The 23,038-nt window shown below is 43.3% G+C and overlaps 2 protein-coding genes across 2 annotated transcripts; one reads left to right on the top strand and one right to left on the bottom strand.

Moving 5' to 3' along the window:
- The first annotated feature begins 5,725 nt into the window (after window positions 1-5,725).
- On the top strand, window positions 5,726-7,276 carry LOC128304621 (uncharacterized). Its single transcript, XM_053041827.1, has 2 exons — window positions 5,726-7,041; window positions 7,106-7,276. The coding sequence occupies exons 1-2, from the start codon at window positions 5,740-5,742 to the stop codon at window positions 7,274-7,276; spliced, it is 1,473 nt and encodes a 490-aa protein (XP_052897787.1). The 5' UTR covers window positions 5,726-5,739.
- Window positions 7,277-7,306: 30 nt separating this feature from the next.
- On the bottom strand, window positions 7,307-8,900 carry LOC128304623 (uncharacterized). The gene is made up of 2 exons (XM_053041829.1): window positions 7,610-8,900; window positions 7,307-7,546 (listed from the first exon to the last, which is right to left on the bottom strand). Exons 1-2 carry the CDS (start codon window positions 8,816-8,818, stop codon window positions 7,346-7,348), a joined length of 1,410 nt encoding a protein of 469 aa, XP_052897789.1. The 5' UTR covers window positions 8,819-8,900; the 3' UTR covers window positions 7,307-7,345.
- Between the last annotated feature and the right edge of the window lie 14,138 nt (window positions 8,901-23,038).

Here is a 23,038-nt window from a genome sequence, read left to right as displayed (position 1 = left end):
AGTCATATTTATTTTGCACATTCCGAAGGGGATTTTTTTTCATTTGTTTAAACTATGCCTAATTGATCATGCTGATTTGGTTCCAAGTAATGTATTTTATTTCAATTTTGTTATTATATATTTTTAACGAATATATAATATTTTTAGTTATTTTTTTAGGAATAACTTATTCAATATTAGTTTTGTTTTAAATTTTTGAATAAGCATATTTTTTTTGTTAATAAAAAATAACTAATCAGAATTAACAATTTTCATTGTATTTTTCTAATATTTGAATTAATAATAAGTTATGAAATAATAATAAATATTTTAAGTATTATTCTATCGATATTTTCCATTAAGTTTATTCGTATCAGTGTGCGTACGATCAGTATCGGGTGGATTGATGGTTGAACACATCCGTTCGTTTGTTGACCACCATCTATTTTGCATGGTAACGCGTTATCGATTGAACTCAGCCGCTTAAATGTATTTTTTTGCTGTTGTTGCTTTTATCGAGCGGCCAATCCAACTGCCAAACCCACCATATCCTTCCACCATTGTTTGTGATGTGTGCCTGTGTGCCACGTGTAAAGAAAAATCATTTGTTCCATTCGTAGCAACGACCTTTGAACGAGCCTCCTTTTACTCTCGGCATACAAAAGGCATCATTATTGAAGCGTTGTATCATTCTGTATTGTAATTCCAATCATAACCTGGCCGCTTTACCTGTCGTCAGCTCAAGTTTAAGGTTACGGCAAGGTCGGTTGTAAATCTTTGCGTATACATTCTTGGCAAGCCGTTGCCGTTTGCTTGCTTCGCAGGGCGTTACGCGCGTTACGTTGCGTTACACAAAGGGAGTGTACACGTTGGCAGAGCACTTGTTGGAGAAAATCCATACTCTTCCCCGAGGAATGCACAGGCATGGACCTGTTGTTCGGTATTTTAATTACCAAAGAAATGACAGATCATGTCTTGCTGTCACTGCCAGACCACTCCCAGCAGGGAAAATATGTGCAACCGTTAAGAAAATGCATCCCGACACCATGTGGTGGACCACTGATTGTATAAATCATGTCTCCCAGCAAACACATCGTCATCCTGTATTCCAGCGTTCCAGCGTTTTTTTTTCGAACCAAAGGAATGCACCCGGCGGGAGGTTGGGTCAATGCATTTTCACTTTTATTACCAGTACGCGATGGAGGCGCATGGTGGAAATGTTTGCCATTGGAACATGGTTGACACCGACGATGTCTGTGTTCCGATGGGTTCGTGTGTAATGCGCAATTGAACACTTGTCGTTTGGATGATCGTGTAAAACATAAAGGAAGAAGGAGAAAAAAAGGACGTGCGGACAAGATTAATGAGGAGTCACTTACGAAGTGAGCGGTATCTTCTGTTAATTAGCAGCTCGAACGTTGACGACTTCAAAGCGAAACAGGGAAACACGCCAGATTAAGCGTGTGTTGCATCACATCCCTGTGTGTTAAATATTGCATTCCTTGTCCTTCTATTTTTTGCAATTAAAACCCTCAATAGGGACGGGAGTCTTTGTTCTCCGCGCTGGAGACCTTTTACTTAGGATCGTATGGATTTCCTTGACTTTTCGTCGCAGTTCATCGACGACACGCGCGCGTTCAGTAACCCTCCTGCGATGCAGCGATGTATGCCTCGGCACGTGGCATTGATGGAGAGCGGAACAAACGGTGCGCAAGAGTGCAAATGCATTTTCGATTTCAGCGGATGGCAATAAATTTTTGCGGTCGTAAATCACGGTACCGCCATGTTGGGTTGCTTGCGATCCTCCCAGTCCCTTTCTTGATGGAGTGCTGAGATATCATCTTCAGCTAGCCACTTCCTCATTGCGGGTAGATGGCGATCGAACAAAATGATCGGATGAAGATCGCTTTAAACGCCTACGCGAGACTCGTTACACCGCCCGGGTTCGCTACGTTCAGCACAAAGTCGACTTTTCCCCGATCCAAGCAAAGTAAATCTAATCCACTATTCAAGGTTCCGAGGAAATGGCGACAATATTTCAGTACAAGCCGTGCGTATCATTCTCTCTGCTGCGTATTGTGCACTAAGCAAACTCAAGGGGGTGGAAAAATATAAATATAGCACCGATTGCTACCCCCGCTGAGCGATCTTTGCACTGGATGATCTTGATTCTTCCGAGCGCACAACCCTGCCCGGTGGCGCATTGTTCGCTAGATGAAAAACGAAACGCAAAACAGCGCGTAATTGCTGTCCGGTCGCTAGGTTCGAGGAAGCGACCACACATGCAAATAGAAGGAAAAATAATCACAACCCCGGAGGACGGATGGTAGCGACAACGAACCGCAACCAGCAACCGATGCAGTAAGGGCTGCTTAAACCGGTTCAAGATCATTGGCGACGACGCATCACAGCAAGTGGTCGTAGTGTCGGGAACAAGCGCAATCCGGTACGGTTGTGTGCAAAGCACCATACGCACAACGGATGTGCAAACAAAACCCGCAGGCGGAAGAGCACGACGAATGCACGGCAGCGTCGTACACAGTGTCACACCTTTTGTTGACGGACATTCCACCAAAGCATGGTGGAAGCAAACAAGGAAGCAGTGGGATCACATTGAGATGGTTCATCTTCCTGATCAAACCATAATCTTCCTTTCTTTCTTAACACTACCAGCAAGAAGCAGACCGGCCGTCGGTGGGATGCATTAACAAAACAATCAACCACATCGATCAAAACCACCGAGACAATGTTTTGTCCTTCGTTTTTGGTGTTGTTTTTCCAACCTCGTCTCGTCACAACCTGCCACGGACACGAGGCCGACGGGTGGCGATTAACTGCAGCCGCTTGTGTACAAAACAATGGCCGATCACCATTGCGGGACTTATGATATTACAATAACAATAATAAACATTCTTCATCTGTCATGCCGGCACGCACGATCGAATGGATCATCTGCTGTTCTGGTGAAAGCATTTGTGCAGTCACCCGCAGAGAATCCGCGAAGGGGTTGTTGTTTGTTTTGCACAGTCAGCGCGTGTACTGGAGGCGATTGACTTGTTGAGGTGGCGCACAGATGAAGTTGATGATTGGAGCAATTTCAATTAGCAGCGTCAATGACAGGTTTGAAGTGTTTTAGAAGGAAGTATGTTGAGCGTATAATAATGTTTTTTGTACGTAGGTATACGGTGTTGGTAAGTGAAATAAGACTTTCTGTTATGGGAAATTAATTATAGTTTATCAAATATTACTTTTTGAATGCCATATTTTGCAGAAAATTATATTGTGGCCAAGTAAATTGACTCATATATTCATTCTTGGATTCACAAGATGACTGATCACTAGCTGATCACTTAAATCAGACATGTCAAGCATACGGCTCGCGAGGTCTTTGAATCCGGCCCGCAAAGGAATGACTAGAACATCGATTTTTATATCGATATTTATATATTTTAATGATTATTTATAAAAACAAAAAGCGTTCAAAATAATCACAAAATCATCGCAATAGTATATTAAAAGTTGCTAAACCCACACAATAAAACCTAATATTCAAAAGTTAGTCGAAGATAAGAGAAAGCAGCTGCCAGGAAAATCAGGAAATTTATAATGTTTAACATTTACATGCGGAAAAATATAATTTTTAAAGTTCTTTACTGTTATTGATACTACAATACAACTGAATTTAATTTTGTTACTAAGATCTTCCTATGATTATTTACGATGTTTCTCAGATACATTTATTCCATTGTAACTTAGAACATAGAAATGTATCTAACGTGTACATTTTTTAAAATTTGTATGTATTTGCGAGAGCGTTATGTACGTAAATATTAAGTATATCCTATGGAATATGAATTATGCCATGTGTAACTATTATTTTAAATCACGAAAAATGTTCAGGCTGGATGTACGTAAAGTAAATAGTCAGGCAGGTTTTGCAACACAGAAGTGATATTTTTAGAGTTGGCCCGTAAGATAGTTTTTGTTAGCAAGCCAAAATGAGTTTGACATCACTGACTTAAATAAAGGTTAAAGTTAAACGGATTCTGATAGCTACACTGACGCTATTTGTGCCTAATACCATATGATCACTCCTCACGCGTTGCATATACTTAACAATCAGTTTCATTAATATTTATTTCATAATAATTAATCTAATTAATTTAATTAAATAATTTATTAACAATACATTCTAACAAAATTAAAATAATCACATCATTCTAATTTCTACTGCTACTGATTCTAATCTGCTACTGATACTAAGAAATGAATGTTAATGATCAATTTAAAACGGAGCATACGCCTCGGTAGTTACAGGATTTATATAATAAAGGTAGAAGAGTACCTTACTTTAGCGTGTATAATGATCCCTTTTTAGGTCAAAAATGACCAAAGTCCAATTAAAGGGGGTCGTTATAAACCGGTAGTAAGTTTTCCGTTTCAGCTTTATGGATTAAAGGTCGTTTTGTTGAAATAAAAGGATAAATGGATAAGACAAGGATGAATCTGTGGTTTAATAATGTTTGGAACAAGAGACCTGGAGCTCTTATGAAAAATCAGCATTGCTAGTACTGGATGCATTTAGAGGTCATCTACCAGCAGAAGTTAAACAACTTGTTGCTCAAGCTAAACTTTTTTGGAAGTAATTCCTGGAGATCTAACCAGTCAGCTGTAACCACTACCGTTTAAGGGTTTAATAAGAGAAGAATTTAGTAAGTGGACAGAAGGGGTTGTTTCGACTCCTTCAGGATGAATAAAAAATCCACCATTCCGGATATCTGTCAATGGGTCCTAACTGCATGGAGACGTATGTCAGTGAAGCGATTGTCATTATTTCCTTTAAAAAATGCGGAATTAGTAGCAATCTTGATGAATCACTGAGGATGATGCAATTTATGAAGATAGTGATGACGGGGATGAAAAAAATTGATTGTAACAATAAAATTGTTCCAATTGTTTAAAATAAAAAGAAAAAATTCTTTTTTTTCCAAAAATTTTGGATAACTTTTCTGGAGGGTCGTTATACACGCTGAAATACGGTAAATGATACTCAAACTAGTGGAATAACTAAAGAAAGTCCAGAAAGCTGGAATCTCTAGTCGTACCTCGCTAAAATTATTTCTCAGAGAGGACAAAGAATGATCAGTTAATTTAAGAAAATTCAACAAAGAATTCCATCACTGCCTGATCGATGTACATGCTTCTCATGTTGTGGTTTTGGAAATGGATTAAACTAGATTACAAGTTAATGAACAGTAAGAAATCCAAATTGCTGCTGATTTGTAACAAAATTGAGAAATAAAAAATTCTGTATACTAGGATACTTATTTCTACTACGCAACATTGCGAAATGATCCCACTGTGCCCAATCAAATCATAACAGAAAATATGGCGAGTCGCCTTATTTCACTGACCACCACTGTCTACTATTCCCTCAAGATAACGTATCTAGCTATCTTTGATAGGGGACGACACAACAAACGAAACCATTCCCAGAAAGGATGCTAAAAACAAATACCACTTGGATAAAGCATCCAGCACATGTTCCAGTATTAGCAAACCGTATTAGGGCGCAATTTAGTAAGAAATTCCCCGAGTTCCAACAGGGGAACCCTGATTTACCTGTTGGCGGCTCAAGTTCGCTCTAAACAAACTGTGCACGATATCGTGTTTACGATAGCGATAACAATCGGTGGCACTATAAGAAAGCCTTTCGCCCACTGCCACGGCCACAGTAGTTGCATAGAGACCAGCGGAACGATGGCGCCAACAACGACAAAGGTACTCTCCGTGTTGTTGCTGCTAGCAATCGGTGGTGCGGAGTGTAATCCTTTTTTCGGAAATAATTATGTGCTACCACAAGGAGCACGTCTCGCGAATGCGGCAAACGCGGTGGTACGCAATCTGGACGCAGCCCAAACGCAAGTTCGTGCGTATTTGATCAATCCAACAGCGTCGGCATTTCTGAACGCTGGAGCTACGGCACTGCGGGAGTACGTCGGCAATACGACGCTTCTGGTGGGACAAATGTTCCGAGAGGTGGCACAGGTTGCAGTTGATCGTACCACAGCACCAGCCGTGGTCTTCACGAGGTTAACGCTCGCGGTCCAAGGTGTGTCCCAGTGGAATCGAAACGTATCCCAATCACTCGAAGTGTTCCAGCAGGTGTTTAACTACGATGGGAACTCCAACACCGCCAGCTACATGGAGTCGTTGAGAAATTCGTTCGCCAAGACCGTTCAGGATCTGTCGGAAGTGTTGGGGCGATTGGGTGATGCCGTCCTGCCGATTGCTGGACAACCGCTAAACACACAACAGTTCTTGGAAGCAGTATCAGGGAACGGCACCCTTCAGCAGCTTCAGGATGTAGTGGAATCGGTCATACGCCTTTCGTCCGACTATACCGCGACTATAACCAACCTGGTGACGGCAGTTCGTGCGGCCAACGACTTCCAGTCCCGACTGTACTCGTTGCTGCGCACTAACCAGGCAACGATCAACACCAACGTGGATCGTTACAGCAGCGCATCAAACACATCCTTCTACGGTTTCCTAACCGCGGCCGATTCTCTGTTCACTCATCTGAAAGACACGAACGAAAGCTTCGTCTTCCGTTGGCCACTTCTCTTCAGCCCAGCCGTGCAGGATAAGCTAAATCTGCTCAACCAATCCATCGATCATCTGACTTGGAACTTGATGCAGCGCACTGCTACCGTGGCGCAGAATTTACAGCACACAAGTGCACTCTTCAAAGAGGGCAACAATCCACTGAGCTACGTGCGTGATGAAGCCGACCTGTACACTCGCGTCATGCTGGACGTACTGTACGGTGAAAACTTCTGTGCAACTGGATTCGTGACGACGTTCAATGCGTTACCGGCACAGGTAGCGTCGCTCGTAGCAGGATGTCTAACTGAGCAGACGAACCTGGAGAGTCAAGGTGCGACGCAGCTCGTATCGCTAGCGAACGGTTTCCTACGGCCCTACGTTACTGCCATCTACGGACGACTTAATATTTGTTTCCAACAGCCGTTCGACAAGATGACGGAATGTTTGGACAATGTAAGTGTAGTGCGCTTAGAACCAGCAGAATGAGTATATCAGTGACGATCATGTTTATTTTCAGATTGTTGATACCATCGACTTCAGGGGAAAGTTCTTCTTACTCGACCTGGCCAGTCAACTATTCTTCGAACAGGTACAACAGGAGCTTCCGTCCTGCAACGATCGACTTCTGGAGTTTGTTCGGAACTCTGGACTACGCGAGGCTTGCCAGATCGAGAGCTACGCTCCGTAGACGTCATGCGAAGGAAGAACCACCATCAAATGGAATTCAACTCTTTGCTTTTATTGAAGGGATAAGAAATTACTTCGTAAAACGATTACGATAGCGCGTCCGTTTCTTGCTGTAGATGCACATCTCCTGAATGTTGTGATAGTTCAGGAAGTATCCATTCTGCGCCACACAGGAGTTGAAGTTATGCTGTATCTCACTGTCCACGAATGATTCCACCTGCTTTGCCGCATTAAATATTCTTCCATTTGCCCAACTATTTTCGTATCCATTCTACAAGAACATAATAAAAATGAAACGTTTCGGCGAAAAATGGTACGCGCAGCACGGTCTTACCAACTCCAAACAGTAGTTGAGCTTCCGCGGTGCATAGCGGAAACAAATGTCAAACGCACCGTACGACGCATTGATCGCACCCACGACGTACGTGTCCAGCAGTTGCGAAATGATCGCGAACGTTTTCTCCTCGTTCACCGTCTGCTCCGCGAGGCACCCGTTCACGTGAGCGATGGTGAAGTTCGGGAAGGCCAGTATCTTCTCGATGTACGACTCGGTGCAGTCGTTCGCAAGCATCGGATCGGACGCAACCTGTACGGCGACCTGCGTCATGTAGCCGATCGGGGCCGTGATCGAGCCGCGCGATTTCCACTGCTCAATGTCGCGGTGCTTGTAGAGCTTCAGATTTTCGAAGTTGATGCGTATCTTCTGGATCGTGTTTTCGAGTGCCTTCTTTAGTGCGATAAAATAGTTGGTGGTCGATTTGGGAAAGGTGGCGGTGGGAATTTTCTCCTTCAGCCGCCGATACATATCCTCCTCGTACGTGCGCAGATCGTCCAGTGCCGTGACGATGTCATCCACTAGCGTGAGCGACCCATTCAGGTACGTGTCGATCGATTCGTTAAAAGCTTGCTGAGCGGCTAGCGCACGTGCGTTGGTTTCCACTGTCCATGCTTCTCCTTTCTCGATGACGTCCGCGAGTCGTAGGACGTTTTCCTGCAGCTTGTCCGTGGCCGCGAAAATGTCATCCACCGCAACGCTCACGTCACGCTGGTCGAACAGCGCTTCCGAGAGGCTTATCGACGCTATTCTCAGATCACTGTTAATCGAACGCATCAGGTTGTGGTTGTACATGCTGTAGTCCAGATTTTGGAGCATCGAAATGCTGTTCACCGAGTCGTACCCGTTCAGGTAGCGGATCGTTTCAATCAGCGCATGCTGCACCGATTCCAGCTCGCGCGTAGTGAAGTCTTTAAACGTGGCCTCAAACCGACCTGTCACATTGGTCACATACTCTTGCAGTCCGGTGCTGGCAAGCAGCAGATAGTCCACCGTTGGCACGCTCATCTTGAACCGCTCGATGGCGGCTCGTGCATTGGACACGTTATCAACAATGCCCGTAGTTGTGTTTGTCACTTCCTCGTCATCTGCCAGCGGGTTGCTAGCAGCGCCGGATACAACCGATAAATTGTTCGCACTTAGTAGCACCGTCAGTCCCACCGGCAGCAGCAACACGACGCGTTGCAAAGTAACGCCGTTACGATGCATTTTATCCACCGTGTGGGAGTTGTTTCACGAACTTATTGAACACGAACACCATGCACCGCCCGATTCGAGCTGCTTGGATGAGCTCCGGTTCCAAACTGAACGGAAGCTCAGACCTAGGTTTGGCCGTAAGCCCTTCAACGCTCCCGTCGATATCATCATTACCCGCGTGAAATAAATGCGCTACGTAACAGTACGCCTGCCGAACGGGGGCCGAAAGGGGGGGGGGGGGTGATCCGGTGAGCTTTGCGGGACCAACGCCATTATAATCAGTAGCAATAATAACGACCAGCCCCACCATCCGCCCGAACGCTAGACAATTCCTAATCATCGCATCAACACTTGCCCGGGGAATCATTCTGCTGGCCCCAGAACGAACACAAGGGATGGGTGTGGAGTCGCCATATAGAAACAATACAAAAAGGGCAACCTGTTTCGATGTTACACATCCGAAACGATGCATTAGACACTTGTTTTTGCGTGCGGCAGCTCTGCTGATATCTCTCCAATTATGGGAAATATATTAAAAGAAATTGAAATCTTCCGAAAAGATGCATCTCTACACACCCAGGCGCAACTGACAGCTTCCGATCGTGAATCAGTACGAAAGGGCGTAATTTTTCCACGCATGAATGGAAGACGGCGATCACCGCCGGGAATCGCGTGCATTAGAACACAATAGTTGATCATTGAGCGGGTGGTGGTGATATCGCAACCGGTGGACCCGAATGCGGTCAGCACACTAGCCAGTGCTGCATCCGGCATTGAGGTGAGGCTGAGGGTTACAAAGAGGGGGTTCAAGCTGATGCTTGCTTGATGAAGGGCAAGCCAGCTCGCTCAAGGTTAGATGTGCAGTTTATGTAAATTTTCCTACACAATATGTATCGCGAGCAGAGCCGAAAAGGGGCGAGCGGTGAAAATTGAAAGCAAAAACACTTTGTATCACAGTGGTTGAGAGTAACGCTTCAACAAAAAAAAAAGTTCTAAGAGCACAAGAAGACATTAAAATAAGACAAGATTCTTATTGGGGATTTTTGGCGGAATGTGAAGGGGGGTTGTGGATCGCACAGTGACAAGTTTGTCTTATTAGTATTCGGCAAGTGGCATAGCGATATTTTACGTTTTTATGCTACGGCTGGGAAGTACCGGCAATAAAATGAAGGCGGGAATATTGCGCGCACTTTAGGCGCAGTGTGATGTGTTTCTGGGACTCCAAAAGAATGGATGTGATTAAGCGGATTAACTATTCCCCAACAAAAGAATAATGGAATGGGCACTAAATGACGGCACAAGAACGAATATAAAACAGAAACTAAGAATCGTAATTCACTGCTATAGCTCATTGAGCAGTATGTACGTTTCTTAGTAAAGGAAAGGAAAGGTAAAAGATTTGTTAAAAAAGTACTACAACTATGATTCTAAATTTTGTCACTTATTCAAACAATTTAATATATTTAGAGATTGTTCTAAAATTTTTGGATTATGGACAAAAATCAGCCTTTACACCGAAGATCGTGGATGGAATTTCATTTGTACCGATGGACTGTTCCAAAGAACCACTTAGAAAAGTGGTAAAAGTAAGCCAAAATCTAAGCAAGAAGGTTTTCACGGTATAAATTCATATAAAATGTGATTGTATACAAAATGTTTCAAATTTATGTTTTATACATACAAAATAAATTGTTCTTAAAATTTAAATTAGTAAAAAAAGTCCTTTAAAATATGCAGTAAGTTAAATTATTGTTCTATTTGAAGAATATTTCATCATATCATGATGTTCTTTTCGTAACATAAACTATAGATTTGTGTGTGTGAATGTGGGAGAGTTTGATTGAGTAACCAGAGATGTAATTATTCCCCTAGGCTCATAGATGACTCACGTAGGATTTCCCTATCATGATAGGCTAATGAGTGCGTTCCCTTTCAAACCATCATGGAGTCCAGGAGTTACGGTGGTTGTTTATCTGAACGGCAAATTTATACTCTCTTTTTATTAGAACAATGTTTTGAACGCATGAATGAGATGGTCTGATAGTGTCGAGAAGTTGCATTTTATCATCGATCTAGCAAAGACATGCCCCGGTTCTACGACAATAAATATTAATAAGTCAAAATAGGCAAACACGTAACGATGTCGTTATGGCAGTAAATTGTAAAAGGTTAAAGCAAGAAAACCACTTCGAGGTAATTATTTTGATCACACTGTTACTCTAAAAAAAAAAAAACAAATAAGTAACAATGTGTAATGGGCGTCCTGAGGAACGTAGAAGTACTCTGACCCTGCAACCCTAGGGGTTATCGGGATGAGAGTTGATGCGATGAGCCCCAACACTGATAACAACATGATCACGATTCGTGTGAACTAGCGTGAACCAGTAAGGAGTAAGAGAAAAGGAAGGTAAGAAGAACAGAATTGTGCGGCAAGCGTGATAAAGTAAGCACAAACCATACCTGCACCGTTGACATAACCCTCCATGCTGTGATGCGGTGATGTGAAATGTATCTACGTTTGCCGATCACTTCAAATGATGATTTGATTAAATTTGCACCGATCGTCGGGGTCGGGCCGAAGATGCACACACTGGAATCGCGGTGATCGGGTCGTGCTGCTGGGCACGTGAATGCACCACGGACGCTCGCACAAACACAAACACACTTGACACCAACTCCAAACAGCCAACAAATACACTAGCGACTCGGTATCAACAATTAACTGCTCAAATGCAACAGTGGCGACTTACGATTGCGTAAGAAGTTTGTGGCGCGCAAATTGTTTACAAATAAAGTTTATCTTTCTCACTTTTGTAGTGTCTCTATCACATCAGAATATATTACAAATTGTTCTATTGTTTTTTTTTCTTTATCGTTTCCTTGAAGAAACACACTTCCACAACGAAATCATCGTTAGTTACAATGGTTGCAGATTGTTGACTGATCAACAAGATCACTAATCCTGGGAAAGAAAAAAAAACACCAATAACGACACGATTGATTTGTTTGTTTCTCATGTTGCATACGAAATGATTATTTGAAGGCTTTTCAAACAAAACAAAAAGAAACACATCAGTTCGAAACAAACAAAATTTGAAAAATGCGAAAGCTTTACCAGTTTTGTGGGGGGCTTATTATAAGGCAAGCAGACAACAAAATGCGCACTTCAAAACAACATAGAGCAAGCTTTACGCACACATAGAAAACCACGTACGCCTACAGCATGCACACGCGTCCGGTGGAACAAAAACAAACCAATAAACATGGGAAAGAAGGTGAAACATAACAGGGGAAAAAAAAGACACGAAATAAGCTCGCTAGCACGACACGCAACGTAACGTAGCAAAAAGGCAGTTTGAGATCGAGCAAGTGTAGGAACTTTTCTTGGTTGTAGATTTGTAGAGGTATCTGAGAGGGCTTCGGGGTTCTGAGACATTTGTCGGGGGGGGTATGAAAAGGAAACAGGTTTACCACCAGACATGGCCAGACAGTTCCAATCCATTGCCGGACGCACAACAAAACACGAAAGTAAATTTAAAAGCATTAACAAGAGTACTATCAGTCCAAGAAGAGTACCCGGAAAAGCAATCAGAAAAGAAAGGTGTACAACTATTGGAACATGATGTGTGAAAAGATGCAAAGTTTTTTTTTTGCATTGGACACTGGAAGCGTAAACACTGGCACAAACCACACAACTGTAAGCCATTTTCGAATTTCTATTTCAACCATGTTTCGTTTTCTGTCACATTTTCGCGTCCACTCGATTTGCGCCACGCATCATTTTCTTATCGCTTACAAAAATAACTCACAGCTTAAACTCCAGCTTCCGGCGGACACTTGACGATGGGCCCGGCCCGGAATAGCACAGAACGGGCGAATTATCAAAAGCACAATCGGGCTCCAACCATTTAATCGCAACTTCCCCACAAACACCGGCCGTCACTGGTTGCACTAAACTTCCGACGATGGGAATAAAACTACGCACGAGGACGAGCCGGCCCCAAAACTGAACCGTTCCGATGCAGGATGAAGAACTGTCTGATCGTATGAAATGGTGCGCTCCCGAAACAAACCGTTCCGCGCCTTGCGCTTGTGTGTTGTGGCGCGGATCGCTACCGCGCATCAAAAGCAAGCAGCCGGGGGGTGGCAGTAATGGGGGAAGGAAAACACAACGCAACACCGCGACCGTCCCGTTCTCAACACCCAGCACACGCTGTGTGAGATGTGCTATGGTACCGTGCAACCGTTCCGGAATCGAAACGTTGACGACGCGACGCGATGCGAAGCCGCTCGACGAGATCAACCAAACCACCCTGTGGCTGTGCGATAAGGGGTGCAGAGAGAGAGAGAGAGAGAGAGAGGGGTACGAACGAAGGGTAAGACGGGTGAGTGAGTGTGAAGGGAACGGCGATCGCGCTAACCCCCGTTGTCCGGAATCATTGTGACGTACGTGTGTACGTGGTTGTACGAGTGTGTGCGTGTGGGGATGGAATCGTCAACCACCCCACACGCGGTCCGTGATTGAAAATATGGGGTGAAGTGATTGAGGGCGGCTGAGTGGCGGGATGAGATCGATTAGCCGGGGAGGTTGAATCTTTCCGTACAGGTTGCACCAACACAAACAGCGAGCTAGCAACAAACGCACAACACGCAACCGCGATCATGCGGCTTATGTCCAGCTGGACATCGATCGATGATGCCCTTTTGTTGTTTGTTACTTTTTTCCCACCCACTGGAGAAAACGATGCGCTTTCGTCGAACGTCGATCGTTTTAGTGTTACGCATACAGCCAAACGCGGAAGATCTCGCCGCGAAAAAGAGGCTTTCACACACAACGATCGCAAAGATGCGTAGTCTACGGCGATGTGACGTTTCGTGTGTTGCTTTGTTGTGGTTGTTGTTCGTCTATCAGAGCAACATCCCCCCAATCCCCATTCTAACCTGCCCAAAAACCGTTAGCGTCAAACGCATAATCGTCACCGGTCCGAGCGCGCGTCTCGTGAATGGGAAAATCCTTACGTTTGGGTTTTACCGGGCACACGACACCGGTGACTTCAAAAAACAGACCGGGAAGAGGACTGATTAAAAATAAAACAATATCAATGGCGACATCGAGCGGGAGGGAAGGCAACGCATAGGTCGCCCATTTACACCTCCCCTATGATCGTGCACTTATGCTCTGGGCGCTCACTTACCGAACCTGTTGTGTCTCGTGAGCGTGTGGGTTTGTTCAGTTGTTGTGGGCAATTAATTAAGATCCTCTCGATGTACTGCAAAACCGGTCAGTACACACATGTATGTGGACGGCGTTGGTACGACTAGAAGGGAGAACGTATAGTGCGCGCATAGCTAAACCGGTTTTGCCCTCCGGTAGGAGTTTCTGGGCATTTCCCAAGGTTTCAGACCGACCACGCGCAATAACGATAAGGATTTGTGATGATGCGTGAATGGGCCAGGATGGGGTTTAAAGGGAAAGTTTGCGTTTGCGGGAAAATTGTGCCACTGACCGATCGGAGTCTGACCGGGACCCGGGAAGGGTGTGTCCAGAATTGGTTTTACCCCCATTGGCATGTGTGTGGGTGAGGTAATGGTAGGAAATGGAAACGGTTTGATGCGAGAATCGAAAGCGAAAGGTGGGAAAATCTGACATTGGAAATGAGTTCTGTGAGGGGTGGAAGATCAGGATCAGGGTTGCTTATATGTTTCCTCTTTGGAACGCTATCATGAAAGATTGGGCTTGGTAATTAATAAGTTGTTTACTCTTAACAACTGCTACTTTTGTTTAACGATATGCACAATGCACCCCAATCAACTTGACTGACTCACTGACATCAACAACGAAATGACCTACTAACCGAAATATTTAGGGAGGTATGTCTTTGCTGCCCAGTATGGCCAGAGCGAAGGCTCTGAGCAGAGTATTGAGGAAGCATTTTGAAGGTTGAAGAGTATTTTAGATTGCAAATAAGTATGTTAGACATGGTGGAGATGTTAGATTTTTTCAACAACAACTAAACTAATTTTATCTCTCTCATTCTTAGACATCTTTTCCCTTAACTCTTCCGAACTGTTCTGAGTACAATGTTTTTAGCAATGCTCAGCCAAGATCATATATATCTATATCATAATACAAAGTTAAAATTTGATTATTCGTAAAGTATAATGGACAGGATCGGTCCAGAAATTCTATCTAGACCAATCCCCCGTATTCAGGGGAGACTAGCTCACGGGTAAATAAATTCAATGAAAGTCGGAAATAGCTGACATATACCTCTTGAAGTTGTAGTATCAAAGAAGAAGAAGATAAAAAAAAAATAAATAAATAAAAAGAATCCTTTTGATTTGTCGATCTGTGACTAACTGATTTATCCATTAACCGAATATTAATTATTGGCTATATGAGTGTTATGATCCAGCAGAGATGCATAACTCTGAACGAAGTTTATGTTAAGTGGTGCGTAACTGACTACACTGTGGAATATGTGCGGTACGGAATAACTCCAATTTAAAGATTCCAAAACATCAATATTCATTAAGCTTAATAAAAAATGTTCTGTAGTTAATTCCGTTTTAGCAAATTGACTGGTTCTGAGCTTCAAGATCACACGCCAAAACTCACACGATTTTATTAATTTTTCAATCTTCTAACACCTCGATCAATTGACACTAGAAGTGGCCTCGTTCCGCGCAAATCAATTCCACGAGTCGTAAGCATACTTGGGGGCAGTGTCAGGCAGCTGTTATGAAATTCCTTCCCGAGCCACTGCAAGTCTGCCACGATCGGGAGTTGCCTGTTAGCACGAAGACACCTTCCGCTCGTCCCAGAAACACAGCGAAAAATGCGTTGCTGCATAGGCCCACGGTGTGAATAAGTAGCGTCAACCGGAGAGTTAGGTGGGGGCAGCATTGAAGGGAGATGGTGTAACGAAACGGAAGTGATGATTCATCCAATCAACCACTGGGGTGGTGTGAGGTTAGGATGGGATTGTTCGGTATTTATTGCGTTAGGTTTTTTTGTTGTTGTGTGCTCACGATCATGAGTGGTCGTTTGTGGTTGAAGTGATGAAGGGAGTGAGAGAGCTCATAAGGTGAATGGTATTCAGTGATAAATACATAAACAACGAGGCAATCGATGAGTTTAAGCGAATTTGTAACGTTGTATCGTGCTGGTTAAATTATTATAACTGAAGAATAGCAAAGAAATAATAAAAAAAAACAATCACTTACCGTCCAAAATGCCAAGTGAAGTGTGAAGAAACCAAAGCACCAGAGAGTTCGTTTTCTTTGTTCGTGCACTCGATTTATGATGGTAGATTAATGAAACTTCGGTAAGCTAACAGCGATATACACAGCACTGCACTGCACTCGGCACGCACTCGCTGTCGCTGTCTCAAAACAAACGGTCGATAACACACGGTATTACGGTGGCCCGGTAAGGACTACCGAACTGCAAATGCTGATCCAAACCTGTCCCTTCTTCCACTGGTTCCACACCCTGTAGACGGGGAGAGAGAAAGAAGAAACAAAAAAAAAACACACACGAAAATCTTAGAAAGCGAACTGACCTTCGACGTGGTGCGTCAATAAATGACGGTAATAATACGGTAAAACCTGCCCACTACACCCGGCCACGGGAAATGAGAGTACAAATCAGCGATAAGAACCAATACGTCCATTCAGGTAGCCCGCCCTACACACTACCGGCTGCTGGTGATAACTGTGGCTCGAGAGCAACGAAGCCGCTTCTAAGCACGGAGCGCGAAAAGATAAGATACTTGAAGGGTTTTGCGAGCACCTTGCAGCCTAGCCACAGGTGCTGGACGTTGTAACGACTACGGTTGCAGGTGGGCTTTTTTGTTTGTTTGTTGATTGTTTTGTGGTTGTTGCTGCTGCACGCGGGAAAGTACAACAAACCGTTCCCATACGAAACGCGCTACGTTGCGTTCGGTGCATCAGTCAACAAACAACAACAAAGCTTGTGAGATTTCTTCGCCCAAGAAGGTGGGAAAAATAGCCGGGAGTAGCAAAAAAACCCTACATCTCGATCGAATAATCGACGCTTGATAATTGTTTTGACAGATGAACCTGCGTGTCGCCGTTTCGATCCGCGCAGGGATCGCTCACACATCTAAATCGACCGTGAATTCCTAACCTGTAAAATGACGCCGTACCGAAACGCGATGATTGGACGATAAATGAAGATGAGCAGAAGTGTTTTTTTCTTTCTTTGTTAAGACAAAAAATTCGCACCCTATCAACACTTACGCACCGAAAACAAACACTGTACACGCGACCACTTTTATCTGTCAAACGATTGCACACACTTCGTTCTATTGTAATTCAATCGAAAACACACTTCTTCCTTGCGCTCTGCCTGACAGCGGACGACGATAATACGCCTACTAGGAGATCCTCTCCGGTTGACGATTGCAAAGCTTCTGATCCGCCGTACGCGTTGGTTCGCTGGTCGGAAAACGGTTTTAGTCCTTTGCCAAGTGCCGGCCGATCGGAAAATGTGGGTTGGAAAAGCTGGTGTGGGGTTACGCACACAAACGAAAACACACTGCTCGGTAAAGGCAGCCAACGGGTTGGAGCTGTCTCGCGCGCGCGTTTACTCGTCCGAGTCACAATTTACACTCGCGCGCGTGTCCACAGACGAGGAAGGGCCGTACCACAACACCATGGTTCGTTCCATATCGGCCCTAGGTCGCGGTTGCGTTGTTACTAACACCGATTGCCAATACTACTAGCGCACCACCACTACTGTTGCGGATGCTGAAGACCGTAACGATCTGGAGCTCACTGTTCGGTGACTGTTTCTGTTCGTAGTAGTAACATAGTCACTAGCGGAATATCCGCGTTTCGCACAGCGCGCATAATACGACGTTCGCTTTGTGCCGTGCCAATGCGTGCGATGAATAGAGAGCATACGAAAGGTCTTCGCAGTAGCGCTGTTTCGTTATCCATTGGGAACGTCCGACGACCAACACTGATGTGCTATACACATTTTATGATGTCATCATATGTTTGCGACCAGTTCCTTTCGAACAGTGGGATGCACACGATGTGTGACAAACACGGTAAGAAAATTTATTTTATATTTAAAATTGAATTGTTTTGAGTGAGTAATCTGATTTAATTTTTAAACCTATTATCACCTATAATTATACAAAATTTAATTCATTTTTATACTTTAACTACACCATCAAATGAACCATTGTTTACACGCATTTGCATACAGACACAGTCACAACACCATCGTCCCGTACGCGTAATACGTGGGCTACTTAGATTCCCATTAGAGAAACGCGGGAAAGCTAATGGTCGATGATGGTCTACGGTCACCGTATGGCTGTATGCGTGCCTGTGTATGGCGCTTGCGTATCAACACTTCAAATTAAATCAACATTCATTCGCCACGCTACCTGTTCATCGGCCGCATATTTGCGGGCCCCTGGGGCTCGATCCGGAAAATCCCGACCGGGTTAGACCCTATCCATGATTCTTTTCTCTATCCACTCTACGCCGCCCCGGACGGATCAGTTATGGGTGGGTTTGGTAATTGAGACGTGTTTGATTTGGTGGTCGAAAAGGCAACAAAACGAGGAAATGGAAATAAAGAAGAATGAAAGTGGTCTGATTATGATATTACCGTTTGTATGCGTTTGTTTAATTGTAACAATTTCTGTTTGAGGTACTTTAAGTTCCCGAGCAACACTGGAGAAAAAGTTTAACGATATAAAATTAGTTGTCTGCAAGCTTACTAGGTAAGCTTGAGTATTTTACTGATACTGATGGTCGTAATCAAATGAAGGGTAAAAAGATACATTTTATGATACCATATACGCCGGTAACTGGAGATGAATGAGTCACCGAGCGATGGTTTGGGATAGACAATGTTTACTTAGATTGGTGAATCATCGTTGCTGTAGGTCGAATATCTATTTACTGTCAAAGAGTGAAAGGCGGTTAGTACTTCTGAAACGAACTGAAGAGCTGTAATTACTTAACAAGAGCATGAATATTAAGTTGCACCACATGCACCAAAGCTAGTCTTGATCGCAATGGAAAATGATACTTTCTAGTTTAGTGTACGTCTGTTAGTCATACATCAACGGGAAGGACATGGCGTCAGCGAATACTACCGGTGAAATGTCGCGCCAAGATGACTCCTTATTGGCGAGGAGTCACCTGGACCAAACAAATGCGTGAGGTGCCCATTAGTCGCCAGCGTTTATTGTGCTCCCTTATGTCCAAGCGTTAGAATTTATGTTGCACCGGAATTCCTTCCTACGGAATTGCTCTCTACACCCACGCTTATCACGTTTGATTATGCTGCCGGATGACTCATCGCTAAGGAACCACATTGCTTTAAGGTAACGATTCTTTCGTAGCGAATCCTCACCAAACCGTTCCACTTTAATACGATATGAGCTGAGCGGTACATTGACATCATTCTGCTTCGTGATTGGCTGGCGCCCTCGAAGCGGCGTGTTCCGTAGAATGTGATTTTGTGTTTTCGGCATGCTTAAAGAACGCGCAAGTCCGAGCATACACCAACACAGACGCTTCATTCATGCTTTGAGCTGTACGCCGAACGCAACGAAAGGCATGCGCGCGTGTGTGTGGTGTGTGCACGTGTGCGAAGTGTGCTGGGCAGTGCAAGGGCAGAGCATGTCCTGGTCGAGGTGGCAGGTCAAAGTGTACATAATCCTTGTGGATGGATTCTAGGAATTTTGTGTTCTGACTAACAGACCTCCACTGGTCGCACAGTTGGAATGGGAGGTAGGATTCGTTCTGCAACATAAAGCTGATTCACGCAAACCGGTGAAGCTTTTCCATCAACCCAGGAAAGTGAGATTTTTTCCACTCCATTTTCTTCGTGTGTATATGTGTGTGTGCGTGTGGGGGCTTGGTAAGTTGCCGGTAATTAGGCACATTTTGCAATCGATTTCTTGTCATGCTGTAATCATTCGGTTGACAGTGAAATGCACGTGGGTAGATTATGCACTCCTGTGCACTGTATGTGGGCTTTTCAGCAACCACACTGCGGCGTCCTTCGATGGGAAACTGTTGAAAATAAAACCAATTTTCTGCTACTGCAAGTTTCTGGAAAGCCTTTTCTAGGAATTGAAACATTTGGCAATGGGAGGAAAATTTTGGCACAGGACAAGATGGTTGAATTCTCCGTATCGGATGCTAACCGTGGCAGCATGTTAAGTGTTGCCTGGCATTTTATTGATTTTACATAGAATTATCGCGTGACATTGAACTTGTACACGCCGTTAAGGCTGGGATTTTCCCGCGGGCAGATATGGTTCTTGTTGCTATAGCATATTTCATAGTGGGGTATCGAAAGTTCGTAGAATTTTGCGATTTATGCAATTGTTTATGCACTGAAATTATGTTTCATTTCCAATGCTCTACCAGGGAGTAAGCTGAATTCGTGGAAACGTTTAAGGTTCTACAATGTACTTGCAAGGTCACTCGTGCTCAGCCGAAGTGTGTGATGCTAAAACTCGTGTAGAAAAAAGATAAGTTAGACTCGATTTATGCGTGGAAGTGAAGGAGATTTGATACACGTGATCGTAATGGAAGATATGCACGATGTTCTGAATAAAATCATTTTATTCATATTTAAGTCGTAGTCATAACTGACTGCCTAGAACTTAATTTGGTAGTAACAATCGAGCACCGGAGTGGCCCGGTAATGTACTTGGTAGCAACGCCGATTTCACACGACAGGACCGGCACAATTCCTCATCCGGACTGATTTGCATGATTTAGTGTCCAGGTACGGTTATATAAAGCCAACGACAAACCTGGACTTCTTCCTTCTTGAAGGGCTAAAAAAGAAGAAGAAGAAAGATCAACTATCAACTAAAATTCACCTCTACATCAAATGTGTAGAGCTCATTTCATAAGTGAAGCTCAGGAACACATTTCTTAGCTACCAAAAAAATCGCGTAAGATATAATTGACAAACATAAAAAAGAAAATTTAGAAAAGACCGATATAACAAAAAAATAGCTTCAAGTTCAGGTTTGACTTGGTAACATTTGTTTTGTAAAATCTTATCCATGATTGGTGGACTTGTTTGTTCTCACATATTTTTAATCATGTCGCATTTCATCCACCAAACTCCACCATTTCATCTGATTATATCAGATTACTTCCTATATATTACTTATTTATGACTATCTACTTGTATACTCTATGATATTTATTTATATTGTCTATAAAATATGCTCTTCTTCTTCTACTATATATAAAAATGGGATTACTTTGTCTATCTCGACATTTAAGCTTAGCTGCGTTAGATAAAAAGATTAAATAAAAATATCTTTGTATATTATTTTAAATTTATTTTCTTGTTATTTTGCGGTGCTCTTTATATTAATTATCAAATAAAAACTATTGCTACTTATGGCTAACGAAAATTAATATTATTATTATTAATTATTAATAACGAAAATGAGAGATTACCAATAAATTTTAAGCGCAATTTCATAGAGGCACCTTGTGACATCATGGCTGAACGCGTGATGAAATATTTCATGAGCAAAATGAAATGTTTCAATTTGAAATTTTTAAAATTTTCATCACACGTGGCTGGCGATTCGTTTGAATTTGTTTGAAGTGAGAAACGTTTTAAAAACGTGAATGTAATCCAGGCACGATCAAAACAAAAACAGACGACTACGAAATACGAAAATTTAGTTCCTAATTTGTTCCGCTAGGTATAAAACGGCTTGAGACAACAGTTGAAACACGTGTAAATTAATTTTCTTCTGAAAAATGCATCGATATCGGAATACGTTTTCACAAGTTATAAGTCTCCAAGCTTTCCAAAATGCCACACACATTTCATGGAAAATTACCGTGAATTTCATAAATATCTATCAAATATCTATTGAATGGATTCAACTGTACATCTTTTTTATTTTTTGCTGCTTTTGTGCCTAATCAAATTAACAACATTACCTACTAGATGATCGTAAAAGTCGCTTGTTTGGGAGCAGTACTCTCAGTACACTTAGCAAAGCATTGCCATCGTAAACAAGACGACGCGCTTTGTTAATTTTTTTATTAGTGCAATCATTCTTTTCATTTACATATGCATGTTAATCTTGTCTAAGTATGCACCGTTTCACCGGTTGCTGCAATCTCTAGCTGGAAAGACCAAGTCAATTTGTCTCGGTCTTCATTCTTAGTTTCTGTTGCCTCAGTGTTATTTCTGCTCTAGAGAGGTCAAAGCAGTGTTTCCTTTCGAAGTTCGCCCCTTTCTCCAGGATTAAGAAGGACTAAGAGCGAGAGAGAGAGAGAGAGAGAGAGAGAGAGAGAGAGAGAGAGAGAGAAAGAGAGTGAAAGATGACAATGGAGCAATGGATATTATGAATTAATTCATTTCTTATCGTTACATTGTCTGTGCAAAATATAATAGCTTCAGTATACGGTCATCGGGATCTTGCGGGTCACGCGATTCAACGGCAAGCTTATGATTTGATGATAGCGGCGCTCGATCGTTTTGTGCGGATATTCCGCTAGTGACTATGCTACTACTACGAACATAAACAGTCACCGAACAGTGAGCTCCAGATCGGTACGGTCTTCAGCATCCCCAGCAGTAGTGGTTGTGCGCTAGTAGTATGGTACAGCCCTTCGTCGTCTGTGGACACGCGCGCGAGTTCAAATTGGGACTCCGACGAGTAAACGCGCGCGCGAGACAGCTCCAACCCGTTGGCTGCCTTTACCGAGCAGTGTGTTTTCGTTTGTGTGCGTAACCCCACACCAGCTTTTCCAACCCACATTTTCCGACCGGCCGGCACTTGGCAAAGGACTAAAACCGTTTTCCGACCAGCCAACCAACGCGTACGGCGGATCAGAAGCTTTGCAATCGTCAACCGGAGAGGATCTCTCATAATATACCCCTCCAAAACTGGTAAAGCTTTCGAATTTTTATTTGTTGCATTTATTGCACAAATTGCATCGCATGCATTTATTTGCATAAACTTTATTTGCAAAAAAAATTACGCGCAATCAAAACGCGCCACAAACTTCTTACGCAATCGTAAGTCGCCACTGTTGTATTTGAGCAGTTAATTGTTGATACCGAGTCGCTAGTGTATTTGTTGGCTGTTTGGAGTTGGTGTCAAGTGTGTTTGTGTTTGTGCGAGCGTCCGTGGTGCATTCACGTGCCCAGCAGCACGACCCGATCACCGTGATTCCAGT

This window comes from Anopheles moucheti, chromosome 3 (assembly GCF_943734755.1).
Source record: "Anopheles moucheti chromosome 3, idAnoMoucSN_F20_07, whole genome shotgun sequence".
Classification (NCBI taxonomy): domain Eukaryota; kingdom Metazoa; phylum Arthropoda; class Insecta; order Diptera; family Culicidae; genus Anopheles; species Anopheles moucheti.
The sequence above is the reverse complement of the archived record's forward strand: the minus strand, read 5'-3'. Positions and strand labels throughout refer to the sequence as shown.